The sequence below is a fragment of the Lipotes vexillifer genome, unplaced genomic scaffold (genome assembly GCF_000442215.2).
Source record: "Lipotes vexillifer unplaced genomic scaffold, Lipotes_vexillifer_v1.1 scaffold2116, whole genome shotgun sequence".
Taxonomy (NCBI): Eukaryota; Metazoa; Chordata; class Mammalia; order Artiodactyla; family Lipotidae; genus Lipotes; species Lipotes vexillifer.
This window is the reverse complement of record NW_006791713.1, coordinates 443,204-460,729: the sequence shown is the minus strand read 5'-3', so window position 1 is coordinate 460,729 and position 17,526 is coordinate 443,204. Positions and strand designations below refer to the sequence as shown.

The following is a 17,526-nucleotide window of genomic DNA, read 5'->3' as shown; positions in this document are numbered from 1 at the left end:
GGACGCACAGGCTCAGCGGCCATGGCCCACGGGCCCAGCTGCTCTGCGGCATGTGGGATCTTCCCGGACTGGGGCACGAACCCGCGTCCCCTGCATCAGCAGAAGGACTCTCAACCACTGCGCCACCAGGGAGGCCCTGGGTTAATATTTAACTACAAAACCATTCTTATATCTTCGTGGGATTTGTTCTTAAAGGAGCACTACACTTCTGGATGTGCCTATTATGATAACTTAGGTCCAACCTCTTTTTGAAAAAAACACTCCCATTTTTGTCAATAATGAAAAGCCATAGAGAAATAGAATATAACATACAAAAACACTTAGCCGTGTTCCAGGAAAGGGTAGGGAACCAGTTTTAACAGCACATGTGCTGCCCACGGTCAGAGCCTCCTAAGGACGGTCAGCGGCATGAACCTGCCTGTGGACACAGTGGGCCCGCCGCTGGGTTCAGGGAACAGGCTCTGCCAGGCCTCCCCAGCATGGCCGCCCCCCGTGCTCTGGCAGGAAACCCCTAACCGCACCCTCACCAGCACATGCCTGCTCTTAGGGAGGCTGACAGGTCCTCTAAAACCTGGCTTGCACAAGTCACGCAATAAATAGGCACACACACAAAACCACGTGCCTCCCTTTCACAAAATCTCTAGGACAGTCTCTTCTGCCCCAGGAAACAAGGAAGGAGCCAGACCGTCCCTGCCAGGGAGAGACGAGCCCTGGCGTTCTGAGTTCTGGGGGAACCAAGGAGCCCGTGGCAGAGAGCACAGGGGTGGACGGTGCGGGCCCCTCAGAAGACAGATTCCGGGGGGAGCTGGTCACCACCAGCCAGAGGGCCTGGCGACACGAGTGGGTAGAGGTCCGTGGTGTCCCAACACAAAGAACCTGACGCTAAGTTAGAGACAGGCGCATTCAAAGCCTGAGCTGAGGATGCCAGATGGAGGGTGGAGCTGGGGGTGGGCAGAGTTCAGAAGAAAAGGTCTCAGGCAGATAAAGCCTGGGGACAACACAGCCTCACTGGATGGTCTGAACTGGGGCACGCGGTGCGACGGGGCCCAGGGCCAGCCTTCCTGCTCCCCCGCTGGGCGGGGCCCGGGCTCCTTTCAGGGCAGGATCAGAGGTTGGGACAAGGGTTCAGAAGGAGGGCTTGCCAAGCTCCAAGCTCTGCACACTTGGTTCTGAACCGCACTGTGTACTCTGCAGGGTAGAGAGAAGACACCGGGAGAGGGCAGGCCCAAGAGCCTCCGGCCACTGTCCTCCGGGGCCAGGAGGGGAATCAAGGGGGGCTTAATGGGGAGCTGTGGCTCGCACTCTTGTTGGGAACTCTGTCGTCAGAGGTACGAGGTTTTCAGGAAGGAAAGGATTCGGTTTCTGTCTCAGCCCACAATGCCGGATGACGAAGCAGGAGGTGGCAGTCCAGTGCATGAGCAGCGGGACCCTGGGCCCAGGGGATGGGGGCGGGGGCTGCCCGCCGCCTGGTACCTGCGGACACAAGATGGAGCCACGAAGGCCAGACCTGCGCTGCGACTGGGCGTCAGGACGCCAGGAGATGGACCAGCCAGCAGAGCTCAAGCGCCAGCGGCTCAGCGTGATTCTGGAAGAAGAGATTTCTTCATCGGCTACAAGCCAGCCTTGGCTCCTGAAATTCAGTGGCCTGAGTATGTGGGGAGACTCTTCCCATGCAGACAAGGGCCACCGCCAACTTCTGCCATTGAGACGTCTCACCCACAGACAGCACATGGGCCTCCCCACCAAGCATCCTTAGTCACAGACCTTCGAGCTCTTTTCTGTGCTTTAAATGAGTAGCTGCTCTTTTCCCGTGTGTCCTGTAGCCCTCTGCACGGCCTCCGTCCCACTTTGCTGGGGACCGTCAGCCCACAGGCATCAAAGGGAAGGGACGTCTAGATGCAGATTTCAGGGAGCTCTCTTCTCTGTGGTTGTTTTGTAAAATGTTATCAAGTAAATGGGGCGATCTAGAAAGCTATGGGCTCATTTAAGAAGGAAGACAGGGCTTCCCTGGTGGCGCAGTGGGTAAGACTCCGTGCTCCCAATGCAGGGGGCCTGGCTTCGATCCCTGATCGTGGAACGAGATCCCACGTGCGTGCCGCAACTAAGACCCGGGGCAACCAAATAAATAAATAAATATTTTTTAAAAAACATGTTTGAAATCCTTTAAACTGATTTCAGGGTTAAAATGGATGTTGACCCCTAGTGTGAAAGCCCGTCGAGTAGGCCGGGACAACGATGCTGGCGTTTACCCTCATCGAGGCAGGAAGCCACCTAGCGTTTGGAGCACAAGATCCGACTTCTGTTTTAAAAGGGTCCCCTGGCTGCGCTGTGGAGAGCACAGTCTAAGGGGGATGGGGGAGGTTAAGGGGCTGGCGTGACCGTGCAGACGCACCGACTGTCCAGGTCCCCACGGACTCCTGCTGGGTTCCCGGGAGGGCCCTCGCAGCCCATGGGGAGCTGAGCTCCTCTCGTGCTGCAGACCAGCCTTTGGGAGGGTCTCTTGAACGGAGGAGCAGCCTCGTGGGCCCTGTTGGTGGGAGGACTCAGGACTGAGACAGAGAGGGCGCGGGAGCTGTGCACGAGTCTCCCAGTCTTGGGATCGCCCTAAAATGTAGGTGCTTGTATTTTATCAAAATCAGGAGACTGGGACTTCCCTGCTGGTCCAGTGGCTGGACGCTGCTGGTCCAGACTCCGAGTTCCCAGTGCAGGGAGTCTGGGTTCAATCACTAATCGGGGAACTAGATCCCGCATGCCACAACTAAAGATCCCACACGCCGCAAAGAAGATCCCTCATGCCACAACTAAAGATCCCACACACCACAAAGAAGATCCCTCATGCCACAACTAAGACCCGGCGAAGCCAAATAAATAAAAAAAATATTTTTTAAAAAAATCAGGAGACTGAGGCTCAGAATGAGTAATCATTTCCCAAGTTCATACAGTCAGTAGTAAAGTCAGAACTCAAAACCCAAATAGTCAAAAGAAGTCCAACATGACCAGTAATCAGAGGCTGCAGTTTTTAAAACAAGGGGCCGTCTCACGCTCATTAGATGGACAAGTGTTTAAAATACCCGACACCACCAAGTGTTGGCTAGGACAGGGAAGACTGCCCCGCAGAGGCTGAGGACAAGATGCTGACCTGTAAACCACACAGAACACTGTGACAGCATCTGGTAAAGTCAGGGATGCTCACATCCTGTGACCCACAAGCCCCACTTCCGGAGAAAGTCCCCCCGTGTTCACAAGAAGACACACAGGAGAACACCTGCTGCACTTCTGTCAAGAATGGAAAACTGGAAACGATCTAAACATCCATTAGTGGGATAACGGAGACGTAAGTGGCGGTGAAATGACGGCAATTACAATGAACGGGAGCCTCGTCCATCAACGTTGATAAACCTCAGAAACATGATGCAGACAGGAAAAGGAAGCTGCAAAATCACATTATACAGGGGTTTTAAAAAACTTGTAAAACAATACCGCAGATTGGTTACAGAACGCGTCTTAAGCAACAGCAGCGAACACAAGTGGGAATGAGGAGCCCAGCACGCAGGCACAGAGAAGCCGCTCCGCGTGACACAGCGTTTCTCCCAAAGGCCCCTGGAACAAGGTGGGAACACGTTACACCCTTCTCTCTACTTCTATAAACGTTTGACTGACGAAGAATCATCATCAGTCATCACAGGCACGTTTGACAGGAAGGCCGGCCTCAGTGCTGCCTGCCCACGCGCGGCCTGTGCCCCTCGTCCACAATCCCGCCCGCTCACCCTGAAGTTCTCGGGGCCGGAAGCTGCGTCCTGCTCACGTCTGTGTCCACGGCTCGGCAGACAGGAAACGCTTGGGCGCTCGGAAAGCGATGAACGAATGAAGGAACAGACGTGCAAAAGCTCAGCCCTTCCTGCCCTGGCAGCCCCATCTCGGGAGCACACAGGGGACGGGAAGGGCGCCGCCCCTGTGTGGTCTCCGCCCTGGGGGCTCTAGTAGCCCCCACCCCCCTCCGCACCTGCTCCTGCCTCAAACAGCCCCTCCTGTGGCCCAGCGGGTCCCGTCCATCAGTGACAGAGTTAATGAGGGTCCTACCCACTGGCTGTCGCTTACGGGTGACAACGTTCAAACAACCTGGGTGCCCCAGGATAGACCAAGGTCTATCATCAATTCACTGGAATGCGACACTTTGTTTTTTTAGACAGTGTGTCGGAGAATAAAATGACACGGGGCAATGCTTGCGATATACTGTAAAGTAAAACAAGCCAAGCACAAAAAGTGGGTCACAAAAACATACACGGGGCTTCGGCTCATACCTGGTGCGTCAGCCGCCAAATCACTCTCATCATTTTCCATCTGTGCTCTGATGCGACAGTCACAGGGGAGAAGGGACCTCAGGACGTTTTGGAATAGAGAAGCCAGAGGGAGGGGGTGAAACGCCCAGGAGCAAGCTGTGAGCCCACCGGGCAGGAGAGGATGAGGACCCAGGGTCCCACCCGGCCCCCCCCCCCGCGGGGACACTGAACCCAAACCTCCGACCAGAGACTGCAGCACAACGAGGGGCGGACGGGCAGCACAGGAGTGAGGCAGAGGGTCAAGGGAGCCAGGACCGGGCCCTTCAGCACCGCCACACCTCAGAGCTGAGGGTCTCCCCTCCCCCGGAGAAGCCAAGCCCGGACGTGGGCAGCAGTGAGCCCGGCCTCCAGCCAGTCACCCTACAGTGCAGCCCCTGCCATCAGCACTATGGCCATCACTCCCAGGTATGAACAGCGCCCAACTCAAGCCAAAGCAAACAAACCCAACAGCACATACGATATGACCTCATTTTGTAAATTAAAAAAAAAAATCACACCAGATACCGACATGTTCACGGTGGCACCTCAGAGCGATGGGGGCCTGATGATCTTCCAGAAACGCAGCCAAGTAACCGCCAGGTTCCCTGGTGTTGGGACCCACGACTCCCCCTCACTTCCTCTCACCTCTTCTTTGGCTGCTGTTTAAAAATATCTGTTTCCTTCTCTCGGCTCTATCGAGACGGGCTTCTAGAGACCGTGCGTGTGTGTCAGCTCCGGCTGCGGGTCAGAACCCGTGTCCTCTCCACCCTCCACGGACACGTGTGACACCACTGCAGGGATGCTCCTTGTTACAGGGAGGCCTGTTTTCTCCAGCTGGTCATGTGCCCACAGGCAGCAGACTAACCACCAGACAATAACCACACACGTGCTTGGAAGCGCACGATCGTTTTCTCTGAGAAAACAGCTATTTTGACACACCTCGGGACAGGTCCGTACAATGGGAGGCTCTGCCCTCGGCCAGGAATTTCAAACATCTGGGCCGCTGCAGAATTAAGAGTTCCAAAGACGACAAGCTTCATCAATACCTGCCAGAGCTCCACTAGGAAATCTTCCAGCCAAACTTTCTACCTAGCAGTGGTCCCGCTTTAAAACGATGCTCTTAGAAAATGTCATTAGCACCCCTTTCGGAGAGTCGCACGTACAGGCTGTTGGCAGATTTGTAAAGAAATGAGCAGCAGGAAGGCCTGTGGAGTGAATGTGTGGACAGAGGGCCCTGCATCTAAGCCCCGTCCTGTCCACCACAATCACCCCGAGAAATGAGTGCCGCCAGCCATGTGTCAGAGATGCAAAAACTGAGAGAGTAAGATGGATTAGCAACTTACCCAAAGCCACAGTGTTAGCAAGGACCAGGTAGGAAGGAGAGGCGCTCAAAGCACTTGTAGTGGGGCTTCCCTGGTGGCGCAGTGGTTAAGAATCCACCTGCCAATGCAGGGGACACGGGTTCGAGCCCTGGTCTGGGAAGATCCCACATGCCGTGGAGAAACTAAGCCCATGCGCCACAACTACTGAGCCTATGCTCTAGAGCCGGCGAGCCACAACTACAGAGCATGTGTGCCATGCCCGCACGCCTAGAGCCCGTGCTCCGCAACAAGAGAAGCCACCGCAATGAGAAGCCTGCGCATCGCAATGAAGAGTAGCCCCCGCTCGCCGCAACTAGAGAAAACCCGTGAGCAGCAACGAAGACCCAACGCGGACTAAACAAATAAATAAATACACACACACACACATAAAAGACTGAAGGTGCGTATCAAAATATTGACGTTAAAAATGTAATCTTATCAGTGGCTGTCTTTCAGAGGTAAGATTTTCAGCTGCTTTCATTTCCATCTACAATGTCTAGAATGTTCTATAACAAAGATAAATTACGATTTTGAAAACAATACACCTATAGTAGTCATGAAATTATGAGTTACCCTTTCCAAGCTGGTTGACATTTCTAGTGCACGAGGTCTGGGCAGGGAGTGAGCGAGGGTTCGACTGCCTTCACTGGCACAACTGACCACTGCCCAACAGAAAGCTAACGCGGGCCACAGAGGGACTTCCATTTTCTTGTAGCCACATTTAAGAAGAAAAAGGTAAAAGTAGAGTTAGTGTTAATATGTTATTTACCCCATATATCTCTTTTAAGTGCAATCAACATTAAAGGTACAGAGATATCTTACATTCTCTTTTTTGCACGAAGTCCTCCAAATCAGGCGTGTATCAGGCTCAGCGCAGACTTCAACTCAGACGAGCCGCCAGGGTCAGCGCAGGCGCCCCCCACGGGCAGTAAGGGCCTGGGAGCCTCCGCCGGGCCCACCGAGCACCCACTGCAGAACCCGGAAGGCTGCGGCTGCCCACTGACTAGCCATCTCATTCTGTTTTGCTTTTTGATTCATGGATTTTTATTTATTTAACAGGTTATTATCAACTACGTCAGTATTCCTTTACGTCCAAGCTACTATTTACTACTCCCAGTGAGTTCTGCACCGTTCATGAACTAGAATTCAAGTACACTGATGGAGAAGTTTCTGTTGGTGTCCCGGGGCCAGCATGGGCGCACCTGCGGGAACACCATGCAAGGCATCTTCAGAGGGAAGGTGCCCAAGCTGGTGGCACCTTCTTGTTCAGCAAGTGCCTTTCAGCACCTCCCCAGACGCAGGGTCATTCGGGTGTTCAGCTCTGTCCGTGACAGGAGGCACAGCACCCTGAAACCCTGTCTGGTTTTTATTGGCTCGGGATCAAAACTACTGACCTACCCAATCCGGGCCTCGACTGTCCCCGTCAGCATCTAGAATCACTACATGTGAGTGGCCGGCTGATTCACGGAGGGCGGGGCCTCCCACCCTCAGCACGGAGGAAGGACCCCCGCACGATGCTCCAGGCTGGAGGGACGCGGAGCTGCGTGTCCTGCATCCCACCGATCCTTGTCTGCCGCTCCATCGACCACGGGAGAGCCAGGTGAAGACCTCCACGTGCGACCGTGGATTTGTCTATTGCTCCTTCTAGCTCCCGCGCGGCACACCTCACCCCACAGAGCCTCTGAAGCTCTGTCTTCAGGTGTGCTCTCCCTGGTACATCATCCTGACGTACTGGCCCTTTTATTATTGTGTCCCTGTGTCTCAAGTAACATTCGCCTTGAAGGGTACTGTCTGATTTCAACGCTGCCACCGCAGCTACTTTATGTTTAGGGTTTGCAGGGCAGACATCTCCCCCAGACTTTGGCTTTCAGTCTCTTTGTGTCCTTGTCCTTGTAACAGGTGTGCCTTGTAGACGGGACAGAGGTGGGTCTTGCTTTTTGATTCAGTGTGACAGTCTCTGCCTTTTGATTGGAGTGCTCAATCCCTTTACGCACCGAGTGTAATGATCACTTCGGCTTTATTTAGGCCTGCATTCCTACTGACGCATCTGGCTTTCACTCCGCCACTCCCCCCTCCCCGGCTCCTTCCACGTTAATCAAATGCTGCTTTAGTTGTTCGCTTTAATTCTTCACTGACTCTGTAGCTCTGTCTCCTCCAACTGTATTTTAGTGATTGCTCTAAAGGCTGCAACATGCATTTTTAACTTACCACAACCTACTTAAATGTTGATTTCTAATTGTGTCAGGAAAAATATAGGACCCTTGCTACAGCTGACCCGGAGCAATGGGGGTTGGTTAGGGGTTTCAACTGCCCACAGAGCCGAGAACCCGCGTACAGCTGTACAGTTGGCCGTCCGCACTCGTGGTTCCACGTCCGCGGATTCAACCTATCACAGAGCGCGTGGGACACATTTGCTGAAGAAAATCTGTGGACAAGCGGCCCCGTGAAGTTCAAACCCAAGTCGTTCAAGGGTCAGTGGCATCTCCACTTAAGCCCCACCCCCCGGCGCGTGAGCCGCGACAAAGCAAAGCCTCGTTTTATTGAGATCTGACTGTACCTGCAAGTTTTCACCAAATTTGGGGAGTTTTCAGCCATTACTGCTTCAGATGTTTTTCTGTCCCTTCCTCCTTCAGGGATTCCAGTTCACACACGTCACACATCCTGGACCCCTCGGTATTGTGCCACAGGCCTCTGAGATTCTGTTTACTTCTCTTCAACCTTTTCTATGTTTTTTGCTTGTGTGATGTCCACTGATCCATATTTAATTTCACCGCTTCCTTCTACTGTTGTGGGTTCTCAGCTACTTCACCTGCGAAACGTGCCAGGTGGGCCAGCAAATCCCTAAGACCCCGTGTAAGCCACCACGGTTGCCTGGGGGGTCCTGATGGAAACGGGGATTCGGGGAAGGGAGAACCCACTGCCCAAGGGGGCCACACGATGGACCACGGAAGAAGCAGGCCTGGGGGGGGTGGGATGCGGCTGGGCTGCCAGGGAGGCCCCAGCGGGAGGATGGACAGCGCGTGCGGGGCAGTTACTCGGCCTGGAGGCTGCCGGCGTGTACGGAGGGGGATACGGCCGGGGCAGGCGGGTGTGCCTGGCAACGAGGGAAAGGACGGGGTCGGATGAGGAAGTGTGGCGGCTCCCAAGGGGGTGGCTGCAGCCGCGTTTCAGGAAAAGGGCACCAGGAGGAATGCAGGTCGGGGGACTTCTCAGGAGAATCTAGGGTAGGGCAGGGTGTTAGCACGGAAAAGACAGCGATGTGAAAGCTACTTAGGAGGAAAAAATTGCAGGCACTGGGGAAAGTAGTCATTAAACAATGACTGAAGGAGCGGCTCTGGTCAGGGACGAGTCCAAGACAGATCTCATTCATTGCTGGAAGGACTGAAGGCGTAAGTGCAATTTGAACACTTCTCAAGAAATGTGGCGATTCAAATAAAAACTATAAAAAGGCTCTTATCACTTGCCCTAGTAATTCCATTTCTAAAATGTATTCCCAGGAAATCAGCGAAATCCGTTATGATTCCCGCAGAAGGCTGTTCATCGCCAGCGCTGAGCTGCTCACACGAGGAGGCCGCGAGCCCTGCGTGGTTTGATGCCACGTCAGCCTGGGCACGAGCCCGAAACTCTGCCCCTTGCGGTGGCCAGGCCTCGCTGCAGCCCACCGGTACCTCCTGCTTCCCTCTCCCCTGCCTGGTCACCGGAGCTCCTAACACTTCCGACTTGGTGCTGTCCAACTCAAATAGATTTTTGCTCAAATAAACTCTTAAAATGTTTAATATGCCTCGGTTTACCTTTTAACACCAGTTGTTTACAATAAATTACAGAACATCTGTTTGAACAGCAGAATATAACACAGACGTTACAGACAAAAATGTTTATGATGAAATCTTTATCCCTTCACTTCTGAGGGTTTGCACAGTTTCAGGGCCTAGAGGATGGTGATCTCAGAACAAAGCCACCGCTTCACAGGTCTGCAACCTGAAGGGAGAGATGGTTACTGAACGAAATACACAACTACACACATAGAAACAAATTCTGATAAACGCCACGGAGGGAACTTCCACCGTAATGAAAGAACGAAAACAGGGGGTTCCAACTTAGACCGGGGATCAGAAAAGGCTTTTCTGAATCCATGACACTAAGACAAGCCTCCAAAGAGGAGAGGGCATCACCCAGGCAAGGGGGGGCTAGAGTTGGGAAGCCTGAGAAGAGGCCACACAGCCGGCGGGGCCAGGGTGCCGACCGCGGGAAAGGGTGGGACCTGAGGCCAAGAACTCGTCCCCAGCACAGTGGGAAGGTTTCCGGAGGGAAAGGACGGGATCCTTCCTTTCCAGAGTGACCACTCGGAGGGTTCTGTGCAGGGAACAGATGGGGAGAGGAGCCCTGCGGTCCCGGGCCTGGTGGGAGAGCTGAGTGGGAAGGCAAGCAGGGAGACAGTCAATGCGTATATTTCTGCAACAGAAGAACTGGGATCATATTGTACGTGCTGTTTTGTGACCAGTGTTTTTCCACCTGTCACCCTGGGCACATCGCTCCTTGATAACTTCCCTTAATTTCCTTTAACTAGAAAAAAAATTTGGCCACTTTTATGGTCATAAAAAAGTGGTCATATCTGGGCTGATACAATTGCAGGCAATTTTTATTTTCTCTTTATACTTTTCTGTATTTTCCGAAAGCATGCAATGAACACATGCTACTTTAATAACCTGGGGAAGCCTTGGGGAAGGTACGACACAAAGGTATGATTTGCTTGTGTCTTGTGAAAGTAACTCTAAATCCTATTTAGAAAGGTATAGTTTATCTTTTGGCAGGGCCGAAATTAATTTGAAAATCAAAAAAAAAGAAAAAACGGGGGGAAAAGGCAAAGGCTGCTACACCCACAGTCATTGTTAAGACAGTTTCCTGTTACAGGACTGACATTCCTCACCTCAAGTGTTTCTTTTTTCCTCCTGCTCTTATTAATATTTCAGGGCAGTGACAACCCTGAACACTAGTCCCCTTTCCAGAGGAAGAGGAGGAAACATACAAGTCACCTGAACCCCTGCATCTCCCTGCATCTCCCGGCCTTAGAGTGAGACCACAGAGGCCACCTGTCACCAGGATGAAGGGGTGGCAGCCTCACATCAGCACCCCTCAGGGTCACCCCCTGGCCCTTTCCTGATAACGGCCAGCGAGGCGGAGCTGTGCTTCTGTCCTAGTGCCTGAGACTTGAGGGACAGTTTAGTGGACCAGCGCCCGGAATCCTCTCTGCAAAGCTTGCGTTTCCCACCATCATGCTCCCGCCGAATGAGGGGCACAGCCCCATGGCCACGCGGGGCCTCCAGGGCACACGGGGCACACTCGCGGGGCACACTCGCGGGTCCAGCACCGAGAGGGGCGGCCGACCATGGGCCTACGAGTTAGAAACAACGGACCCCAGGACTCTCCTGTAGGTCCAGTGGTTAAGACTGTGTGCTTCCAGTGCAGGGGACAGGGGTTCGATCCCCGGTCAGGGAAGTTCCACATGCCGTGCAGTGCAGCCAAAAAGAAAAAAAGAAGAAACAACAGAGCTTGGCGGTCCGACCAGGGTCGGCTCAAACCCAGAGGCAAGAACCAGGGTTCCCGCAGGAGAGCTGACCCAGACGCGGATGAGGGGAGATGGCATCACCGCCGACAGTGTGACACGTCCACAGAGCCCCGGCGTGAGCTTGTCTGGGGGAAGGGGGGCTGGGCAAGCATGGCCGGGGGGAGGAGGGGCGAGAGGAGGGGACCAAGTCGCTGAGGAGGAAGCCCCTCTGCGGGCACTGCTGTCCTCCCCTCCGCTCAAGCGTGTGTGACAGGCACGTGCGACCACGCTTGCCGGGGCGGGGGGAGCCTGAGTCACTGGGGTCGCAACTGGAGCCCTCTCTGACCACTGCCATGCGGTCTCAGAACAGCGTGGGGACACACGGTCGCAGCCACCACCAGGGCCTGTCCTTCCACTGTGACTGCAGCATGCCCAGCACCGCAGCCTCTGCAAAAGGACCTGGGTCAAGGAGCACCCTGTGTGGTGGGCTGAGAAACGTGATTCTTCGGCACTTTTTGGCTTGAGGATGCCAAGAATTCTCTCCCTTTTCCTACTGACCAAATCACCCCAGCCTACTTGGTGCTGTGCTCGGGTCCCTGACCACTGGCTTTCTTCCTCAGGCTGAATTGGGCATAAATTTGTTTGTTTTTTGTAATGTAAACAAATAAATCGATTTGTTTGTTTACATTTCTTCCTACCTGCATTTAGTTAAAGATTTTACTCACTTAAACGCATACAGTAAAGTGAGGAAAACTGGATTAAGTCAGGATTAGGAAAATTATACCAATAGAGAAATTCGGGACCAGGGGAACCATAGCAGCGCCAGGCCACAGCCCTGGACTCAGCACCACCCACAGCAGAGCAAGGAGGGAGGCGGGCAGGGTCAGGACACAGGTCATCCACAGGGAAAAAGCACGAACAAGTCCCAGGACTCCCGTCTGAAAGAAATTCCTCACCTAAGTCCCCCTCTGGGGACACACCGTGATGGAACGCTCAGCTGCTCTAAGGGCCCAGGAGCCATGGGCATCCTTGCTCTCCCAAGGCCCCAACACAGACTCTGAGGGGCCCCAAGGGCTGCAGGCCCGTCCCAAGGGCGCCCTACCTGCGCTAACCCGCCACAATGCAGCAGGCGAATACAAATCAGTGCTTCCGAGAAGCAGCAATGTCACATATATTAACATCGTTGCAAAACTGAATTAGCCGTTTTTAAAACTGTCTCAGGAAGAAAAAGAGGGAACACCTGGTAATATGGTCGTTTGGAACCATAAAGATTAAAAGAAAAAGTGAAACTAAATTTTATAAGAAAGATAAAGTAAAAGCTAAATTTAAATCATCACTTGTGCTAATAAGAGACTACCCAATGAAACAAAACAGGATGCTCATAATCAAAAACATATCTTTCCAATTCCTTAATATTTAAAGAACAGCTCCTTCCTTAAGAAATATTAACCTATTGGCCTCTTTGTTTCCCTATAGAAATTTTCGTAAGTCTTTAGTGATTTATGTGCAAAAGATTTATGAACATTACATCATTTGACATATACATTATACCATTACACAGTGAACAGTCTTTTACTTTTTCCCAGAAACTGAATCAGAGTCCCAATAAAATGGGGGAAAAAATGTGTGTGCACATGCAGTAGATAAAACACTTCATATAAAAGTGTGTTATCACCAACAAGGACCTATAAGACCTTGGGAAAACTGTGAGTTTATTGCCACTCATAAATATAGGGTTAAAATGGCATTTAAACTCAAAATATAAGAAAACAAAACTGAACCTAGATTAAAAGGCAATACAACAGGAGACAAGGGGAAAAGCTGCACCGACAGGAATTCTCTGTACCTGTTACACGGGAATTCTAATCACCTGCTTTATCCAAGACACAACTCTAGAGGTTCTGCTGAGCTTTTCCTCACATTATTTGGGTTCACATAATGACTTGCCAACCAGAACTCTGAAAGCAAATGTACCCTCTAACCAGGCCAGAAAAAGTCTGAGTTGGAGGGTCAGAGGAAGGCAGAGTTGTTTTAAGCTACAAAGTAACACTATGCACCAAACTGACGGATTATTTCAGGAGCAGCAAAAGGGTAGAGTCTTTTCTACTAGCAATTAACATAAATTAAATGCTGATGGGAACTTATGGGTGTCCCGACCCTTAATTTTACCATATTTGTGTTTTACTATAAACGGCACCAGCTTCATTATTTCTTGCACTGTAATTATCACGAATGGATTTTACCACAATGAGATCCCACCTGTATTCTGGATCATTTGCCTGATTTGTTTTTATCACAACTGCAAGAACAGCGGCTCTGATTACCTCTTTTGTTTGCAAGTGATTTACACAAGGTTTTCAGCTTTGTTATTGGGCTGAGTATCTGCAATCTCACCCACTATTTCCCTGGGACGGCTCCATCCTATCTTCAAAAGCATCAAGTTCTGTTGGTCAGGGGACAGCTTCATATTTTCACAGAGAGAAAGGCCGTGGCTGTGCTGTCAACTCGCAATGCTAACCCTCTGCACCCGCCATTCACAGCCTGGGCTTCACGAAAGCAGCTCGTTACCCAGGTCAATCCCAGCACATCCCGAAGAGTCAAGGAAGCCCCACAAAACAGCGCCACTAGTTTCCCAAACAGATCATCTGAGAAATGTAAGTTCTCCGGTAAGAAACTGTAAGAGGGCTGAGGTAGCTTTTGGAAATAAAAGAGGGCGTTGTTTCTTTTTCCTCCCAGTTCCCGTGACTGTGAGGCCAGGAGTACGTAGTTACTCTGTTTCTAAGAAACTAAAAGTGCTCAAGCCATCCTGATGTACTCTGCGCATGAAATCCTACTCAGTTTGCAAGGCGGCAGACGTGCCTGGTCTATTTCCACGTTCATGCAGCTCTGACTTTCACATGACACGTGATGATACAGCGCTTGCTTTCAGAAGCCGTTTCATAAGACAGTTACATTTTTACTAGTTACATGTCACGGACACATTTTTACCTGGTTGGACATAAGCTCCATTTTATACGGTCCTGCCCCTCGGTTCGGACTTTATTCAGCCACGTGAAGAGCACAAGATCGTACGCACGGCCCCCGTGTGTGTTTCTGTGTAATTGATGCCTCCTCCATTAACTGGCCTTTATTCTTTTTTTTTTTTTTTGGCCTTTATTCTTAAGCAGTGAGAAATCAGACTGTGTTGCCACCATTCTGATGATTTCTCAAGCTTTTTATTTTCTAGTCTTTCTCATTCCCTTAATATAGTTACGTCTCCTCTAATAGCATAGATGCTATCTTTTAAAACAGGAGAAAACAGAGGCAAAGAGCCGACTCATGTAAACCAACCTTCCCCTTAGCTGAGTTAAAAAATGCACAAACCAAACACAAGTTCAAGGAAGCCAGTCTCTTCCCCATGACAGCTCACAATAAGCCAAATAAACCCCAAGGAGAGGGCTACGTGGGAAAGCCTTCCCATCCTCACGGGGACAGGACAGAAAGTGCACGGGACACAACTTCAGTGCACGGGACACAACTTCAGGAGAGCTGAGAAATCTCTGGATCTTGCCTGAAAAGGAAAACAGCTAACAAGATGGTTTTGGAGAGAAGGTGGAAAACAGTGCAATGGGACGCAGAAAGGGCCTCGGGTTTGTAGCCTAGAAACCCCTCTCCAGGGACCTCTGCTGGTCTCCTCTGCACCCCAGACGCGCAGCCTCCCGGGAGCGTCCACCCACCTGGTCACAGCCCGCGTCCACCAATTCCTGCAGCATTTGTCGGTTTACTTCTGCGGCGGCCGAAGGGCCCGATTCATTAGCAAAGGGCAGCAAGGAGTATCTGATTTCTCTCAGGGCTTTCTGGTAAGGCCCGAACTTCGGGGCTGTCCTCGTCTGCTGCTGCTGCCTGGCCGTGTCCTTGCCCCCCAGGGCCTTGGCATCCAGGGCGGCGTCACTGCCCGGCCCTGTGGGTGGCCCCGGGGTGGGGGTCTTGGGCGGCTGCTTCAGCCCCTCGCGGATCTCCTGCAGCCGCTGCCGGCTGTTCCCAGAGTAGGTCGTGGCGGGAAAAGTCTTCGGCCGCATGGTTAGTCCAGTTTCCTTTGACCATAAATACAATCTTCTTAAAGTGTTTTATTAGTTAAAACAAAAACAAAACTGTCAACAGTATCAGTTAGTTGTAAACACACTTTCACAACAATGTTGTTTTGAAAATGTTCTTTCCTTCCATTTTTGTAGTTTCTGCAGAGAACCGAACATTTTCCAGAGACTTCACTTTGAAGACCATCTCTACCTGAAAAGGAAAATGAGAGGTGTTCATTTGTGGTTCCCACATAATGCTAATGACACTTTTCAGAACTGGACCATGATCCTGAAAATATTCCACTTGGAAAGATAAAGAAAGAACACACCACCTCTCAGAAAAGATAAAGATACAGTTCACCTCTGGTTAGAGCACGTGACAGGCAGGGCCACCCCAGGCGTCTCCTGTAACATGTAACCTGCAATGACATACTGCTGCAGAAGCCAATACTTTCTTATAAATATTCAAGTTGGGGCAAGAACAACAGTATTAACAACCGACAGCTCATTTAAAGTTCTCTTCTATAATATGATTTCACTTGGAAATCCACAGCTCGAGTGTTCAGCGGCTGGTCCACACCACGCCCTGCATCCCCACAGCATGACAAACAAGCCTCTCCACTCACCTCAACCGGTGGTCCTTCCACATCTTGGGAATTCTTTCTTATAAAACCCTCCCAAACCTCCTGAAAGAAACCACAGCCTGTCACGCTGAAGGTTCACACAATGTGTTATAAGACTTTGAGGGTCACGACTCCTCTGGTTTTTTTATAAAGTGGTCAACTTCTTACCGGCATTTTGACCTAAATACTAAAATAAGAATGTCTCGGGGCTTCCCTGGTGGCGCAGTGATTAAGAATCCGCCTGCCAATGCAGGGGACACGGGTTCGAGCCCTGGTCCGGGAAGATCCCACATGCCGCGGAGCAGCTAAGCCCGTGCACCACAACTACTGAGCCCACGAGCCACAACTACCGAGCCCACACGCCTAGAGCCCATGCTCCGCAACAAGAGAAGCCACCGCAGTGAGAAGCCCACGCACCTCAACGAAGAGCAGGCCCTCCTCGCCGCAACTAGAGAAAGCCCGTGGGCAGCAACGAAGACCCAACGCAGCCAAAAATAAATAAATAAATAACAAGAATAAAATGAGAATGTCTCGCTGTGGAAACTGACACTTGCAAGGAGGGGTCTGGTAACAGCATGTGGGTGGTCACACGGTGGCCACAGTAACAAGGGCTGTGTAGATGCAAGTCATCTGTGTGCGGCACCCACCCCTCAGCATGGAAGAAGCCTCTCTATACAGAACTCACTGTCACAAGGGCACTTCCCTACAATGATTATACCTGCTCCCGGCTAACTCACTGAGTGCTGTCATGCTGGCAGTCAGAAGGTGAGCCCAGCCCTGACGCTGCCCTTAGCTGCCAGCTGCCCGGCAGCACCTGGCTTAGGGGCTCAGGGCTGCGTAGCCTGGAACAGGTGAGGTCGCCTCCCTCCCCTCCGCCCAACAGGTGGCAGCAGCGGGTGAGCACAGAGTGAGGCTCAGCGTCCCGTGGTCACTGCTGTTCCCTTCCTGAGCTGTCCTGCCCTGGAGGCAGCCCACGTGGCCGTGACCAGAGAACCCAGTGAGCAGACAGTGAAGGACAATCACTTTGAGTTTTAATGAACAAAGGAAAACTGATCCCTTCTTGGAGCATCCTTTAAAAGGAGAGGGGCACAGGGGTCTGGACTTCTTTCAGTGAGGAGCTTAGAAACTAAAATGCAACCATGCTTCACGGCCTTTTTCACGCCTCTTCCCCTACTGGGGTGGGGAGATAGCTAATGTTTATCCAGTATTTACTAAGTGCCAGGCTCTGTTCTAAGCATTTCATGTGAATTAACTTACATAGATCTATTACATTACCATATACAACAGTAAACCTGAAAAAATGACATAAAATTACTATTCCTTTCTTAGAGATGGGAAGATGGAAGGTCTCAAAAGGTTTTACCTGTCCCCTTTCTCACTGTAACTACAAGAAGCTTCTATTTAGAAAGTAAGAAGCAGCCTACATAAAATTTTCAACATGAAATTCATTTTTTTTTTTTTTGCGGTACGCGGGCCTCTCACTGCTGTGGCCTCTCCCGTTGCGGAGCACAGGCTCCGGACGCGCAGGCTCAGCGGCCACGGCTCACGGGCCCAGCCGCTCCGCGGCATGTGGGATCTTCCCGGACCGGGGCACGAACCCGTGTCCCCTGCATCGGCAGGCGG

The 17,526-nt window shown here is 51.7% G+C and overlaps 1 protein-coding gene across 1 annotated transcript in view; it reads right to left on the bottom strand.

Annotated features, from left to right (window-relative positions):
* LATS2 (large tumor suppressor kinase 2) overlaps positions 1 to 15,283 on the bottom strand; it is a 30,492-nt gene extending 15,209 nt beyond the window's left edge. Inside the window, exon 1 of the mRNA XM_007464507.1 lies at positions 14,942 to 15,283. Within this exon, the coding sequence (XP_007464569.1) occupies positions 14,942 to 15,283 (342 nt within the window). The remainder of the gene's footprint in view (positions 1 to 14,941) is intronic.
* Between the last annotated feature and the right edge of the window lie 2,243 nt (positions 15,284 to 17,526).